We start from the raw sequence: 16,607 nt of genomic DNA, 5'->3' as shown, positions 1-16,607 counted from the left end.
TTCATCTCCTATAAATACAACAAATATTGACCACAGAAGCTTCTCCAAGGTTGGGGAGCCCATCTCAATACACTTTATTCTCGGGGAACTTGGTCACTTCTAGAAATGAATCTCTATATTAATCTCCAGGAACTGAGAAACATCTTCAAAGCTCTACAGAAGGTAGCTCAAATACAAATGGACAACCTAAACAAGAGGAAGAGGTTCATCAAGGCTTTGCCATGGGGTCATAAATATATGAACCCAGACAAGAGCCAGGAACATTTCTCTAACAGTAATTTATCTTCTGGACAAGCACATGTTAGGGCAGTGGTTCTCAACCTTTTTTTGGCCAGGACACACCTGACAGATGGTTCTCACATGCGTAACACTGAACATGTGACCATCATGGGGCTAAATGTAAATATGCACTCTGTCGGGAACTCCCTCGACCCCCAACAATGGGTCAGAGCAGAACTAGAGCATTACCCATACAACTCACCATACAAAAAAGATGTAACCAGAACATCTCAGTAAAAAGCAAAACAAATTCCATTTACTACCAGGGACAATAGCCCTCCTTATGAAGACAGTAATTTACTACTAATGCATGTCCTATTGTGAAAACACAACAAATAAGATTAATACAAATGCCTGCATACTAGTAAAATACCTCACCTCTGTCACACACACAAAGCCAACCTTTAACAAGGACAGAAAGACCACAATGTAGAGATTACTTACCTGATAATCTCGTTTTCCTTAGTGTATGCAGATGGACTCAAAACAAGTGGGTATAGCGTGCTCGTGCTAGCAGTTGGAGACAGATCTGATGTCAGCACGGGTACATATACCCCCACAGGAAGTGAAGCAATTCAGTAATCTTCCTTGCAAAGCTGTCATAGCTATATGAGTACTGACTGATCGATTAATTAATTAAACAGGATTACCCTGACCGGTTGATAGTAGCTGGAGACCGCCAGGATTCTCAACCGGAAGGCGTCGACACCCGGCAGGGTGGATGCCCTATGTAATAAATATGGCTTACCTTGAGCCTGTGAAATCCCATGAATATTGGCAGCTGGGCGGGATGCTGAGTCCATCTGCATACACTAAGGAAAACGAGATTATCAGGTAAGTAATCTCTACATTTCCTAGCGTGTAGCAGATGTACTCAAAACAAGTGGGATGTACAAAAGCTACTCCTGGACTGGGCGGGAGGCTGCCCGAGGTCCGTGTAGGATTGCCCTCGCAAATGCTGTGTCCTCCCTGGCTTGGACATCCAGATGGTAGAATCTGGAGAAGGTATGGAGGGAGGACCACGTTGCCGCTTTACATATCTCAGCAGGCGACAGCATCTGTGTTTCTGCCCAAGAGGCCTCTTGTGCTCTGGTAGAGTGAGCCTTGACCTGTAGAGGCGGTGGTTTACCCGCGACTACGTAGGCTGCCTTGATAACTTCTTTGACCCAGCGGGCGATAGTTGTCCTTGAGGCCGCTTCCCCTTGCTTCTTCCCACTGTGTAGAACGAACAGATTGTCCCTCTTTCGTATTGCTTCGGACACTTCCAGGTATCTGGGCAGTAGCCTGCCTATGTCGAGATGGCGTAGAACTCGACCTTCTTCTGATTTCTTCAAACCGTCTGTGGTAGGTAAAGAGATGGTTTGGTTGAGGTGGAAGTGCGAGACTACTTTGGGTAAGAAGGAAGGAACTGTGCGAAGATGGATGGCTTCTGGCGTGATTTGGAGAAACGGATCACGGCGAGACAGTGCTTGTAGCTTGGAGACACGGCGTGCGGAGCAAACAGCCAGCAGGAACACCATCTTCAAGGTTAACAAACGGAGGGACAGGCCTCGAAGGGGACGGAAGGCATGTCCCGCTAGAAAGTCCAAAACTAGATTGAGGTTCCACAGAGGTATGGGCCACTTCAGTGGCGGACGAATGTGTTTGACTCCTTTCAGGAAACGTGAAACGTCTGGGTGTGTGGCGATGCTATTGTCATCACTCCGTGGACCGTAGCAGGAAAGTGCTGCCACTTAGACCTTGAGGGAACTGAGTGATAGACCCTCCCTTCTGAAGACCATCTTGCAGGAAGTCCAAAATGATAGGAATCTTAGCGGCATGTGGATTGGTGCTATGAGCTTCGCACCAAGCTTCAAATACTCTCCAGATCCTTATATAAGTTAGCGATGTGGAGAACTTGCATGCTCTGAGGAGTGTATCTATTACTGGCCCAGAGTATCCTCTTTTCTTCAGTCTAGCCCTCTCAATGGCCAGACCGTAAGAGAGAATTGAGCCGGATCCTCGTGGAGTATGGGACCTTGTCGCAGCAGGTCCCTGTGCGGTGGCAGGGGTAGTGGAGTCCCTGCCAGCAACCTTCTCATGTCTGCGTACCAGGGTCTTCTTGGCCAGTCCGGGGCCACTAGAAGAACTAGGCCTCTGTGCCGCTGAATCCTGCGTATAATGGCGCCCAGCAGGGGCCATGGCGGAAAAGCGTACAGCAGGATTCCCTGGGGCCATGGTTGCACCAGTGCATCGATCCCTTGAGACAGAGGATCCCGCCTGTGGCTGAAATACCGGGATACTTGAGCGTTGGACCTGTCCGCTAGTAGGTCCATGCCCGGGGTCCCCCACTGATTCACAATCATCTGGAACGCTGTGGGTGACAGTTGCCAATCCCCGGGATGTAGACTTTCTCTGCTCAGAAAGTCTGCCGCGGCGTTGTCCTTCCCGGCGATGTGAACGGCGGAGATGTCCTGGAGATTTGCTTCTGCCCAAGTCATCAGGGGAGCTATTTCTAGGGATACCCGTTGGCTTCTGGTTCCGCCCTGTCGGTTGATGTATGCCACCATGGTGGCGTTGTCCGACATCACTCTGACTGCTCTGTGTCGCAGTCTGTGGGCAAGTCGCAGGCACGCTAGCCTGACTGCCTGTGCCTCTAGTCGGTTGATGTTCCATCCCGACTCTTCTCTGCTCCATCGCCCTTGGGCGGTGAGTCCTTCGCAATGTGTGCCCCAGCCGCTCAGGCTGGCGTCTGTTGTGAGCAGGGTCCAGGTCAGAGAGGACATCCTGGACCCCCGGCTCCTGTGGCATTACTGCAGCCACCATCGCAGCTGATTCCGTACCCTGGCTGGTAGAGGTAGGAGTACGGTGTAAGTTTGTGATCGTGGGCTCCACCGGGATAGGAGGGCGCGTTGTAAGGGCCTCATATGCGCCCGTGCCCATGGTATCATCTCCAGAGTGGATGCCATCAGGCCGAGGACTTGTAGGTAATCCCAAGCTGTGGGCCGGACGGCGTGCAGCAGGGCCTGCAGACGATTCTTGAGCTTTTCTCTTCTTTTGGGAGTCAAGCTGACTGTCTGCCTAAGTGTCGAATAGGACTCCTAGGTATTCCTTCGACTGAGACGGCTGTAGGGAACTCTTGTTTAAGTTTACTACCCAGCCTAGGCTCTCTAGAAGAGCAATCACGCGGCTGGTTGCCCGATGGCTCTCTTCTGGCGATTTTGCCCTGATCAACCAATCGTCCAGGTAGGGATGGACGAAAATTCCCTCCTTCCTGAGGGCCGCCGCCACTACTACTATGACCTTGGTAAAGATCCGCGGCGCTGTGGCTAACCCGAAAGGTAACGCCCAAAACTGAAAGTGTTGGTTCAAGACTTTGAAACGTAGGTAACGCTGATGATCCCGATGGATTGGGATATGCAGGTAGGCTTCTGACAGATCTAGGGAGGTGAGAAACTCCCCTGGCTGTACTGAACTTTTGACAGATCGCAGGGTTTCCATGCGAAAGCTGGGTACCTGTAGGTAGCGATTGACTGACTTGAGGTCCAGGACGGGCCTGAAAGTGCCCTCCTTCTTGGGCACTATGAAATAAATGGAATAATGCCCAGAATTTATCTCCCCTGCAGGCACTGGAATAATGGCCTTGAGGGAGAGAAGCCTCTGTAGGGTAACATCTAGCACCGCTCTCTTGAGGGGTGAACAAGGAGATTCCACAAACTTGTCTGGCGGGAGCTGAAAGTCCAGGTGGTACCCTTCTCGGATGATGGTGAGGACCAACTGGTCAGAGGTAATCGCGGACCACCTGCGGTAAAAGAGAGTCAGCCTGCCCCCTATGGCTGCTACCCCCGGATGGGCCGGCTGATTGTCATTGCGGGGTACGGCCGGGGCCGGAACCAGAGCTGGCTCCCCTCTTATTGTGCTTGGGCCGAAAAGACTGGTTCCTGGCTTGCGACCGAGGTGCCTGGTAGCGAGTCCCGTAAGGGTTGAAGCGCTGAGAGGTTCTACCTCTGGGTGGTCTAGAAGACGGGCGCTGCCTCCTCCGTGGTCTGTCTTCTGGTAGACGAGGTAAAGGAGAGGCGCCCCATTTATTGGCCAGCTTCTCCAGGTCGCTACCAAACAGGAGAGATCCCTCGAAGGGCATTCTCATGAGACAAGTCTTGGAAGAGGAGTCGGCCGACCAGTTACGTAGCCAGAGCTGCCTCCTGGCTGCCACTGAGGATGACACTCCCTTGGCTGCCGTACGGACGAGGTCGGAGGCTGCATCAGTAAGGAAAGAGAGAGCTGATTCCATCCCTTCTCCCGGGGCGTTGTTCCGAGCCTGAGATAAGCAGGAACGCGTCACCACCGTGCAGCAAGTCGCAACTCGTAGGGACATGGCTGCCACCTCAAAGGCCTGCTTCAGGATGGCGTCCAAACGCCGGTCATGTGTATCCTTGAGGGCCATCCCTCCTTCCACCGGGATGGTGGTGTGCTTCACAATTGCGCTGACTATGGCGTCTACCTGAGGACACGCCAACATGTCCTTAGTCGCTGGGGCTAAGGGGTACATGCCAGCCAAGGCCCGACCCCCTTGAATGGAGCCTCCGGTGCAGCCCATTCCAGATCGATTAGCTGCTGTGCCACTCGTAGGAGGGGAAAGTGGTGAGAAGTTTGGCGCAGGCCCTCTAACAGGGGGTTCCCTCTAGGTTCCCCTGGGGTGTCATGGCCCGGAAGGGCCAGTTCCGACAGGCATTGCGAGATCAAGTCTGGAAGATCCGCTCTGGTAAAGAAGCGCCGCATGGTCCGATAAGGTTCTACCCCCGAGGGAAGCTCTCCCTCCTCGGGGGGCTCATCTTCTTCTGCCGGGTAGTCTGAATCCCCAGAATTAGGGCTATCAGGTGGCGAGTGGCCGCGCAGAGGCCGCGAGGGTCCAGGGGCTGGGTCATTCTGGACGTACGGACCCGGTCGGGGAGCTGACTGCATCGTGACAAAGGTATGAATCCCCTTGAATAACTCCACCCAGGAGATCGAAGCCATATCTGGCCGCATGGGAACCAGGTCCCCCTGGTTCACTGGCTGCTCCCCGCTGCCTGCTGGTTCCTGGGTATCTGAGGAACTTGCAAGAACGCTGGGCTGTGACCGGCCCTGGCCCGGTACTCCCAGGGCCTCTTCACATTGGGCACATAGGGAGTCTGCATCCTCATTCTGTGTGGCCCTGAGGTTGCATGCAGAGCAGAGATTGATGCCTACTTCTGGAAGTGCCGGCACTGCCGAAGCCTGGTCACTTTTACTCTCCATGCCGCCAGTGAGCTCAATAAGAGTCTGCGCTGTGCGCAAAAGCAGGCGCCTGAAACCAGCGCTCAGCAACTTGCACTTAACAATGTGCGCCTATAGCAGTGCGCCTACAGCGGTGCGCCTAGAACTTGCGCCTACAACGGGCGCCTAAGGACTTGCGCCTAGCAATGTGCGCCAATGAACGGGCGCCTAGCAATGTGCGCCTATGAACGGGCGCCTAGCAATGTGCGCCGATCACCGTGCGCGTAGCAACGGTCGTGTGCGTAGCAACGGACGCCTATCGCCGTGCATGTAGGAATAGGCTAGGACGCTTCAGGTAGAAGATAAATGGCGAGCAGGCAGACGAAATGGCGGCCTACTGAACTGGCCGCCCCAGAGGCACACTCTGCTTCTCCTTGGATCCTCGTAGACCAAGTAAATATATATATATATATATATATATATATATATATATATATATATATATACACGCCTTACCTTGTCTTCGGCGCTTCCCGGCTGCAACCCGGGCGGTCTCCGGCTGCGGGGGGGAGAGGGCGAGTACCTTCACCGCTGCGCTCGAGGAGGTGCACCCGCTGCCTCTAGGCCGTGCCCGAACTCGTCTCGCTCGGGGGCCAAGTCCACGCCGGGACCAAGGCTGCCTCTAGGCCGCGCCCGAGCCCTTCTCGCTCGGGGGCAGGTCCCTGCCGCTATAGTTGGCCACCGGACCGAGGCACTTACCTCCGAGGGACCACGAAAATCACCTCGGGAAACTCAACCGGGGGAGGGACCGACCGGTATCACCGCAGGAGTGCGGGGCTCATCGTTACTAGATATCGTCTAGGAATTTAGTAGTTAGAATTTGGAAGGACGCTCAGCGAGCGTGAAGGAGCTCCAAACTGCTTTGGAGACGGAAATTACTGAATTGCTTCACTTCCTGTGGGGGTATATGTACCCGTGCTGACGTCAGATCAGTCTCCAACTGTTAGCACGAGCACGCTATACCCACTTGTTTTGAGTCCATCTGCTACACGCTAGGAAAATTATAAATATGGAGACAGAAACTGGAATGGAAAACCAAAAAAGCCACTCTGCATGCACTGCAAACCTGAAGAAATGGAAACAAATATAGCACCTAACAGTCCCAAGATCTGCAATAATGCACACAAACTAATCCGCACAAAGTTACACCTGCATTATGGCATGCACTCCAACAGTAATGACCCTATGAAAAGGCAACACTACAAATATTAAACCAGGCTCTGAACACAAATATACTTCCTATTAGGAAAACAGAACAAGCCAAGCTCCTATAGATCCCCGCACAGAAATAACTGTAAAACTATACTAATAAATATTTCAAAACAGCTGATGAACAGAACATCCAATTAAAAACTCTAAAATTAAAAATTGTCCAAATACCAATTAAATATTTCAAAATGGATACAACATAATACCCAATTAAAATGGCAGTTAATCAAGAAAAAAAACCCTTAAAGACACCTTTAATTTCCCTCTCCAACGACTCTCCTACTCCTTTCCCTTGCAAGCCAAAAGCACATACCAGAAGCAGCAGCTGAAGCTCTGTCCTCACAATCCTCTTCTTAGGGCTCACTCACTCACACACCCCCATGTCCAGCCTTGGTCTTTCACACACACACACACACACACCAGTCATCCTCCTGACCAGTCTCTCTCACACAGAAACACAAAACCTCCCTGACCAATCTCTCTCAATCACTCACATACTCTCTTATAGACAAGCTCAAAAATCACACACAAATGCTCTTGCACCCACACTGACCAGCTCTCACCCAGGCACCCATTCACACCCAGGCACCCATTCACACCCAGGCTCACATTCACACCCAGGCTCACATTCACACATGCATGCACTGGGCCTCACCGCCAAACCTCTTCTTCCTTCTCTGCAGGGATGGGCTCCAGTTCCATCATGGCTTTCCTCCAGCGGGCCTTCTTTTTTGCTGCCACGGGGATGAGCTCCCATGGCGGCCTTGTTTGATTGGGGTCGGGTTTCCGTGTTGCCGCCATTGGGATAAGCTCCCTTGGCTGACATTCCTTCCAGCCCTCCCCCCCCCCCCCCCCCCCAGGCCTATGCTATACACCTCCTTCTTCCTGCCTCACTGGCCAATCAGAGGCTTCCTCCCTACTCCCACTGGCAGGTTGAATGGAGGCTGCTTCCCATTGGCCCTCAGGGGCAGGAAAGCACAACTGGGGCAGTGGGACACCGGGAGCTGCGACACACCTGCCGGTGCTTGGCTAAACACCGGTTGAGAATCGCTGTGTCAGGGGACTTGCCAAGTCCCCTGACACAGACCTCACAAGGGGTCTGTGCTGGGGTACAGAGACCTCACAAGTGGTCTCTGTACCCCAGCACTGTAAAGCATTTATTTTAAAAATGGAGAACGCCATACACAGACCTCTTTGTGCCTCTGTACAACCATAAATTACCATCCAAGAAGCCAACCCACAATGCATTAACTGATGCATTCTCAATTCCATAGAATGGGAAACTGATGTATGCATTTCCTCCAGTTCCTTTCATTTAAAGGACATTACTCAAATTAAAAAAAAATGATGAGAAAAATAGCTCTTGTAGCTCCATTTTAGCCTCATCAGATCTACTTTCCATGGCTGCAAAACCGGCTTTACAGATTCCTGCCAAAATAAAGCAAGTAATTTTAGCAACTGAAAACCTGCTACCAGGAAATCATAACTTCAAATGAAAAAGATTTTCCCCATTGGTTTTCACCTCGTAATAAAGACCCCTTTTCATGTACCATTAGTTTGCTTCCTCAATATATTCTCCTCTCCGATACTGGATTAAAACCAATTCAGTGAATACACCTTAGTGCAACATCAGTATACAATCACTATTTGCAGGGTTTCTCTCTCAATACATAGCAGCATAATTTATCAAGGGTCTTATACCATTTAAGACCTCCAATCAAGTTCCCATTCAGTGGAACCTTAATATAGTTCTTTTTCCATTAATGAAATCTCCATTTTAACCTCTGGCAACTATGGATTTTAAAATTTCCTTACTTGGAAATTCTCAGTTGTTAAAAGTCATCACATCAGCTTGCAGAATATGTTAGCCTCAAAAAAACTTTAGTAGTTTCTGCTCTCTACATGCAGATATTCAAGGAAAAAGCAGGTTTAAGAAGGCATCTCAAATTCCTTCCAAAAGTCTCATTACCATTTAAATAGATTGTGCTTCCAATTTTTTTTACCCAAATCCTCACTCTTCTCCAGCTGAGTAATCACTGCTTACTCTAGTCTGCAAGAGAGTTTATATTCTATTTAGATAAAACCTAACCATTTAGAGAGTTTTCACAGTAATTTCTCTTCTATGATAGCAATAAGAGGCAATTTGGTGAAAAAACAAGCTTATCTAATTGGCAATCCCAGTGTACGTTACACAAAACAGGACTTCGTGGTCTACTTAAGATAAAAGCTCAACAAGTTAGAGCAACTGTGATCTCTATTGCACATTTAAAATCTACTTCCATCCAAGACATCTGCAAAGAAGCTACATGGTCATCCATACATGTGTATAAACCTCTCTCTATACACACACTTTTTTGTTTTTAGGAAATCATTAGTTTAGAATAGGATTCTCATAAGGACAGCTTCAGCCAAGCTGTTTTAAAGAAAATTATCTCCATAGGTATAAACATGCAGGGGCCAATATTTCAATAACACACCTCATTTAGTAGCTCAGCTAAATTAGGTGCCTATTTTCAACCAAATGTAGAGCCTATGTTTTCAGCTGAAAATTCAGATAATTTACGGATATAAATTGTAGGATCCTAAATTTAGGTTTGCTGTTCAATTGCATAGATTTATGATGCAAAGTTAAGTGCCTAGTTTTGAAAGTCTGGGCTGAGCCGTATCCCTGCCTTAACTCCACCCCCCACAGCCACCCACTTTTTAGGGTCAAAAATTTAAGGGATCCTAAATTTAGGTTCTTAATGAAACTAGAAGCCTAAATTTAGGAACTCAGCTCTAATAAATTTTCAAAGGGGACAATTTAAGCTCTTTAAAAATTGACCACAGCTCTTAAGACAAATTATCTTAAATTCATGCAGTTTTATCCTTGCTCCCTCAAACAATCTAAACAAACAAAAAAAAAAAAAGAAACTTGTCTTACTTGAATATGAAGTCCATATCCGATATCCAGAGAAACCTGTAAAATAAAATCAATTAAGTTAATCATTTTCAAGAATGTGAATTAAAATGAACAACTAAATAACCTAAAACTAACAGAACTGTTTCTGCAGCAGGACTTACTTTCTATAAAAACTGGAGAAATTACTTACCTGATAATTTCATTTTCCTCAGTGTAGACAGATGGACTCAGGACCAATAGGTATAGTGTATTCCTGATAGCAGTTGGAGATGGATCAGATTTCAATCCGACGTCAGCCCTAGTACATATACCCCTGCAGGAAGTGCAGCTCTTCAGTATTCTCCTCGAAAAGCATTGTGGATATATGTATGACTGAATAATTTGAATAACTTGATTAACTTTATAACTTGGTTAACTTAATTTGAACCGGTTGAATTGGTTATATAGCTGGAGACCGCCAGTGCCCTCAACTGAGAAACGTCAACACCCGGTAGGATGGGTGTCCTAGCTGGAGGAAAGCATGGCTTACCCGTGAATCACTCGCTCTCGGGGATGTCAGAGGATTCCATGAGTAACAGCAGCCGTGGGTGGGATGCTGAATCCATCTGACTACACTAAGGAAAACGAAATTATCAGGTAAGTAATTTCTCCATTTCCTAGCGTGTAGCAGATGGACTCAGGACCAATGGGATGTATAAAAGCTACTCCCGAACCAGGTGGGAGGCTGCCCATGACCCACTTAGTACTGTCCTTGCAAATGCTGTGTCCTCCCGAGCCTGAACATCCAGACGGTAAAACCTGGAGAAGGTGTGGATGGAGCACCATGTCACCGCCCGACAGATCTCAGCGGGTGACAGCATCTTGGTTTCCGCCCAGGACACTGCCTGGGCTCTAGTAGAATGGGCCTTTACTTGTAAAGGTGGTGGCTTGCCTGCTTCTATGTAGGCCGCCTTGATGACTTCTTTGATCCAGTGGGCTATGGTTGCTCGTGAGGCCGCTTCCCCTTGCTTCTTCCCGCTGTGAAAGACGAACAGATGGTCCGTCTTTCATACAGATTCTGACCTTTCCAGGTATTGGACTAGGAGTCTGCTGACGTTGAGATTGCGTAGGCTGCAAGACTCTTCCAAATTCTTATGCTCATCTGGCGATGGTAGCGAGATGGTTTGGTTGAGATGGACGTGATATTCCACTTTGGGGAGGAATGATTGAACTGTGCGTAACTGGATGGTTCCCGGGGTGAGTCTGAGGAACGGCTCCTGGCAGGACAGTGCTTGTAGCTAGGATAAATGACAGGCCGAACAGACTGCCACCAGGAAGGCTGTCTTCAATGTTAATAATCGGAGAGACAGGCCACGAAGAGGTCTGAAGGAAGCTCCTGCTAAGAAATCTAGGACCAGGTTGAGGTTCCAAAGAGTCACTGGCCACTTTAGGGGTGGTTGGATCTGATTGACTCATTTCAGAAAGCGGGAGACATCCGGGTGAGAGGCTTTGCTGCTGCTCTTGCTCTTGGTTCCGTAGCATGACAATGCGGCCACCTATACCTTGATGGAGTTGAGAAACAATCCCTTTTGTAGACCGTTCTGCAGTAATTCTAAAATCACAGGAATTTTGACTGAGCGTGGAACAATGTCGCGGTCCTCGTACCAGGGTTTGAATACTCTCCAAATCCTTATGTTAGGGATGTGGAGAACTTGCATGCTCGAAGGAGGGTGTCAATTACTGCCCCCGAGTATTCGCTCTTCCTCAGGCGAGTCCTCTCAATGACCAGACCGTAAGAGAGAATCTAGCTGGATCCTCGTGGAGAATCTGTCCTTGTTGGAGCAGGTCTCTGTGTGGAGGTAGCGGGAGGGAGCTCCCTGTCAGCAGCCTTCACATGTCTGCGTAACACGGCCAGTCCGGGACCACTAGAAGTACCGGTCCCTTGTGGTGTTTTATCTTCTGGATGATTGCGCCCAATAGGGGCCACGGCAGGAAGGCATATAACAGAGGCTCCTGTGGCCAGGTCTGTACCAGGGTATTGATTCCCTGGGACTGGGGTTCCTGCCTGCGGCTGAAGTAGCTGGGCACTTGGGCATTGGACCGGTTTGCCAGGAGGTCCATGGTTGGTGTTCCCTTACTGTTTACTATCAACTGGAATGCTGTGGTCGACAGCCTCCATTCTCCTGGGTCTATACTTTCTCTGCTGAGATAATCCGCAGCGATGTTGTCTTTCCCCGCGATATGGACGGCCAAGATCTCTTGAAGGTTTGCTTCCGCCCATGACATTAGGGGGTCTATTTCCAGAGACACCTGTTGGCTTCTGGTTCCTCCCTGACAGTTAATGTAGGCCACTGTTGTGGCGTTATCTGACATTACTCTGACTTGTCTCGGAGTGTGACTGAACCGTAGGCAGGCTAGTTTGACTGCCCAGGCCTCTAGGCGATTGATGTTCCACCCCGACTCTTCCTTGTTCCAGGATGGTGAGGATAGTCTCACTCCCTGGTTCAGATGGCCTTCTTGTAGCCACAATCTTAGTTGGATCCAAACTTTGTCCGGGAGCTGAAGACGTACGGTGTAGTTCTGGGACAGTGGATTCCATCGTGATAGTAGTGAGCGCTGTAGGGGTCTCATGTGAGCTCTTGCCCATGGCACTACTTCCAGTGTGGATGCCACACTGTTCGTTCACCCTGTTCGTTCAACAGAGTTCGCAACTGGGTCATCAATTTTGATCTCCTTGTCGATGTTAGGATGATTTTGTCTTGTTTGGTGTCGAACCGGACCCAAGTATTCTAGAGATTGGAAGGGCTGCAGACAGCTCTTGTTTGTGTTGACCACCCACCCGAGGCTCTCCAGTAGAGTTGACTCTCTTGATTGCCTGGTGGCTTTCCTGATCAGCCAATCGTTTAGATAAGGGTGTATGAGGATTCCTTCCTTCCTCAGTGTTGCTGCCACTACCACCATGATCTTGGTGAACGTCCGGGGTGCTGTGGCTAACCCGAATGGAGTGCTCAGAACTGGTAGTGAGTCCAGCATCGTGAAGCGTAGGAAATGCTGATGCTCTTGATGAATCGGAATGTGTAGGTAGGCTTCCGACAGATCCAGGGATGTAAGGAACTCTCCCGGTTATATCGCCCTTATTACCGAGCGCAGGGTTTCCATACGGAAGTGAGGAATCTTCACGTGGTGGTTGACAGACTTGAGGTCCAGGATGGGTCTGAACATTCCTTCTTTCTTGGGAATGATAAAATAGATGGAATAATGCCCAGTATTTATTTGTTGCACGGGCACCAGTGTTATAGCCTCTAAGGCTAGCAATCTGGTCAGTGTAGCTTCCACTGCCATCTGCTTGGAAGGGTCGTGGCAGGGAGATTCCACAAATTTGTCCAGAGGGAGGTGGTGGAAATCCAGGTAATATCCCTCTCGAATGATGGCTAGGACCCACTTGTCCGAAGTTCTCAACCCATCTTTGGTAGAATAGGGCAAGTCTGCCCCCTATGGTTTCTTCCTTTGGACGGGTCAGCTGATTTTCATTGTGGGGTGCGGCTAGGGCCTGGGCCTGAGCTGGCTCCCCTTTTGTTGTGCTTCTTCCGACAGGACTGGCTCCAGCCTGTAGGCGGGCCGCTTGATATGTGCTTCTGTATGGGTTGAAGCACTGTGATCCTCTGCCCCTGGAAGTTCGGGGGAAGGGTCGCTGGTTTCTCTTATTCCTGTCCGGTAGCCGCGGCAGTGGGGATTCACCCCATTTGTTGGCTAGTTTCTTTGGGTCGCTTCCGAACAGGAGGGTTCCTTCGAAGGAATTCCTTGTGAGTCTCGTTTTGGAAGATGCATCGGCTGACCAGCTTCAGAGCCAGAGTTGTCTTCTGGCTGCCACGGCTGATGACACTCCTCTAGCTGCGGTGTGCACCAGGTCAGAAGCAGCATCCATGAGGAATGATACTGCTGGTTCCAGGGCTTCCCCAGGAGTGTTCCTGGTCTGTGATAAGCAGGCGCATGTCACCACGGCACAGCAGGCCACGATCTGTAGAGACATAGCAGAGACATCAAAGGACTGTCTGAGGATGGATTCCAGACGTCTGTCTTGAGCATTCTTGAGTGCTACTCCTCCCTCTACTGGGATAATAGTGTGCTTCGAAACCATGCAGACCATGGCATCCACTTTCGGACACGCCAGGAGATATTTGACAGCTGGGTCCAGAGGGTACATGGCTGCCAGAGCACACCCCCCTTTGAACGTAGTCTCCAGGGAATCCCATTCCAGGTCAATTAGCTGCTGGACGGCTTGTAATAGTGGGAAATGACGGGAGGTCTGATGGAGTCTCTCTAGTAGGGGATTAGTCTTAGGTTCCCCCGAGGCACTTGTGCCCGGGATAGCAAGCTCCTTCAAGCTGTGTGTGACCAGGTCTGGAAGCTCGTCCTTGGTGAAGAAGCATCTCATGGTTTGGTGGGGCTCTGTCCCCGGAGGGAGCTCCCCTTCCTCCAGGGGTTCTGAATCCTCAGAGTTGCCCGTGTCCCCGAAGGTAGGGCTTCTGGGCGGTGGAATCACTTCCCTGGGCAGGGTCCCGGGATGTTGAGGTCCTCCGGTGGAGCTTGTGGCCGTATTATCGGAGGCTCCGGTTGCATGTGGATGAAGGTATGCAGACCTTTGAAGAATTCCACGCAGGAGATAGATGCTGGGTCTAAATTCAGAGGTGCCATGTCCCTGGGGAGCCCCGTTTGAGGGAGGGTCCCCGCTGGGAGATGCTTGGTCCGGCATACTGTTCGAGAGGCTGGAACCCGGCACCGGCTGGGGAGGGCCATGGGCTGGATCCCCTAGGGCCTCCTCGCACTGTATACACAGGGCCGTGGCCTCCTCATGCTGTGCAGCTCTAATGTGGCATGCTGGACAAAGGCCCTGAGCTTTGAGTTTCTTTTCCAGTGGTGCCATGGCTTGTGAATGTAAAATACAGTTATGCGCTCTGGTGCGAAGTTGTGCGCATAGATTTGGTGCACGTTCAGGAGATGTGCGTGCTGTTGTGCACACAAATAGAAGTTATGCGCCTGGCACAGTAAGCACGTGGCTATGCGGGTCGCTTGTGCGCATGGTACTTGGGCACGCGACGTTGTGTGCACAAGGCATTTGTGCGCATGGATCGGGAGAGTGGATAGGGCGGTGAACAGATCAAAATGGTGACTGCGACCACGTGGACAATATGGCGACCACCTTGGAGGGTCTCCACGTGGGATGGCCCTCAGATCTAACTGGGGTCAAACCCTGCTAGGGCAGATCAACCTGGTGGCACTGGTCCTGGCTGGCAACCTGTGCGACTCCTCGAGCTTCGGAGACCGGAGACTTTTAAATAGATTTCTACCTTACCTTGTCTCAGTGCTTCCTGATCTCGTTACGGGCGGTCTCTGGCTGGGGGGGGGGGGGGGGGGGGGGGGGGGGGGGGGGGGAGGAAAATACCTTCACCACTGCGCTCGAAGTTGCACCCGCTGCCTCTCAGCCTCGGCCGCCGGACCGAGGCTTACCTCAGAAGGATTGTGGAAATCACCTCAGGAATTCTCAACTGGGGGAGGGACCCAATGGGTGTCACCACAGGAGAGCGGGGCTCGTCTGTAGAGGTAAGGTTTCTTATTTTGGTTTTCTTTGGTAAAATTACTCTAACGCTGTGCGAGCGTGCATAGAGTCCCTAACTGCTATGGAGATGGAAAATACTGAAGAGCTGCACATCCTGCAGGGGTATATGTACTAGGGTTGACAGCAGTTGGAGACGGATCAGATTTCAATCTGACATCAGGAGTACACTATACCCATTGGTCCTGAGTCCATCTGCTACACACTAGGAAATGAAACTTACTGCAAGTGGAAGATTTAAAAAGGAAGGACAAAATGGTTTACATGGTTTAATTTCTTTAAAATGGACCCAGGCAAATTTGAAAAACAAACCAGCATGATAAAAATGCATTTTCTTGCATGGCAGATTGTGGAATTTTTTATTCCTGGTATCTTACTTTCATTTGTCATGGGCAATCCCACTGCTAAATCTCTGGAGCAAAACCCAACCGCTGGACCATTATTTAATTTGATCCATTAAACCTCTTGTTGCACATTCCAGCTCTGTAGCAAATAGTTATAGAAATGTTAAATTACCATGCTTGCGAAGTTTTTATATATTTCAAATCAATATTTAAAATTACCAATGCTTCCTTATCCACTAAAAAGTTTTATATGCCTTATAGGATTACAAATGAATATTTAAGAATACCCACTGTTCTTGGGATTTTCTGTTACAAAGGGGTTATAAAGCAGATAGTCTTCCTAGACTGCAACTGAGTTAACTGTACCAAAACATAAAAACTGGCTTTTTCCATATGTATGGTAAGATATCGGATCTATAAATGGTAACCCAATTAAAAAGGTACAGCACTGATTTGTGGGCATACTAAAATTTTGGATGAGCCATAGAATTTTTTCTTCCTTTGCCTAGAAACAGCAATCATTTTAACTGGTCTGCCATATAAAAATAGATTTTCAGAAGAGAGATGTATGGTTTTAAGGATTTCAAAGCACAGTCTTGGGTGTGTTTTGAAGCAAAAGGCCATAAACCGAGTGCATTGAACATTAAGGAAAATGGATCAAGGTGGCAGTACAATACAAGACAGCATTTGCACCATCGTCAAAGCATATCCAAAAGATGTGACCCATAAATCACTGAACTTGACTTTTCTCAAACCATTTTATATAACACATTACTGTCATGTCTCTTGGAAAGTTTCTGACAGATTAATAGAACACCAAGGATGAGATTTAAGGTTCAGACAAAAAGAGCTTTGGAGTGTGGATAAAGCTCCACACAATTAAATCTTTGGACAAAAGATGCACTCTCTCAGCTTGTGCAAGAGAAAGGGCCTTACCCTTAAGGGTAAGGGCCTTACCCTTAAGTTAGAACTGAAGTAGGAGGTAGGAGTTGCAAGGCCATCTCTA

The 16,607-nt window shown here is 49.3% G+C and overlaps 1 protein-coding gene across 1 annotated transcript in view; it reads right to left on the bottom strand.

The window, feature by feature from the left end:
* The window catches only part of DSG2 (desmoglein 2), a 110,771-nt gene that overhangs the window by 61,210 nt on the left and 32,954 nt on the right, over positions 1-16,607 (bottom strand). The window contains exon 2 of the mRNA XM_029591174.1: positions 9,686-9,721. Coding sequence (XP_029447034.1) covers positions 9,686-9,721 — 36 coding nt within the window. The remainder of the gene's footprint in view (positions 1-9,685; positions 9,722-16,607) is intronic.

The sequence above is a fragment of the Rhinatrema bivittatum genome, chromosome 2 (assembly GCF_901001135.1).
Source record: "Rhinatrema bivittatum chromosome 2, aRhiBiv1.1, whole genome shotgun sequence".
Lineage (NCBI taxonomy): Eukaryota > Metazoa > Chordata > Amphibia > Gymnophiona > Rhinatrematidae > Rhinatrema > Rhinatrema bivittatum.
The sequence above is the reverse complement of the archived record's forward strand: the minus strand, read 5'-3'. Positions and strand labels throughout refer to the sequence as shown.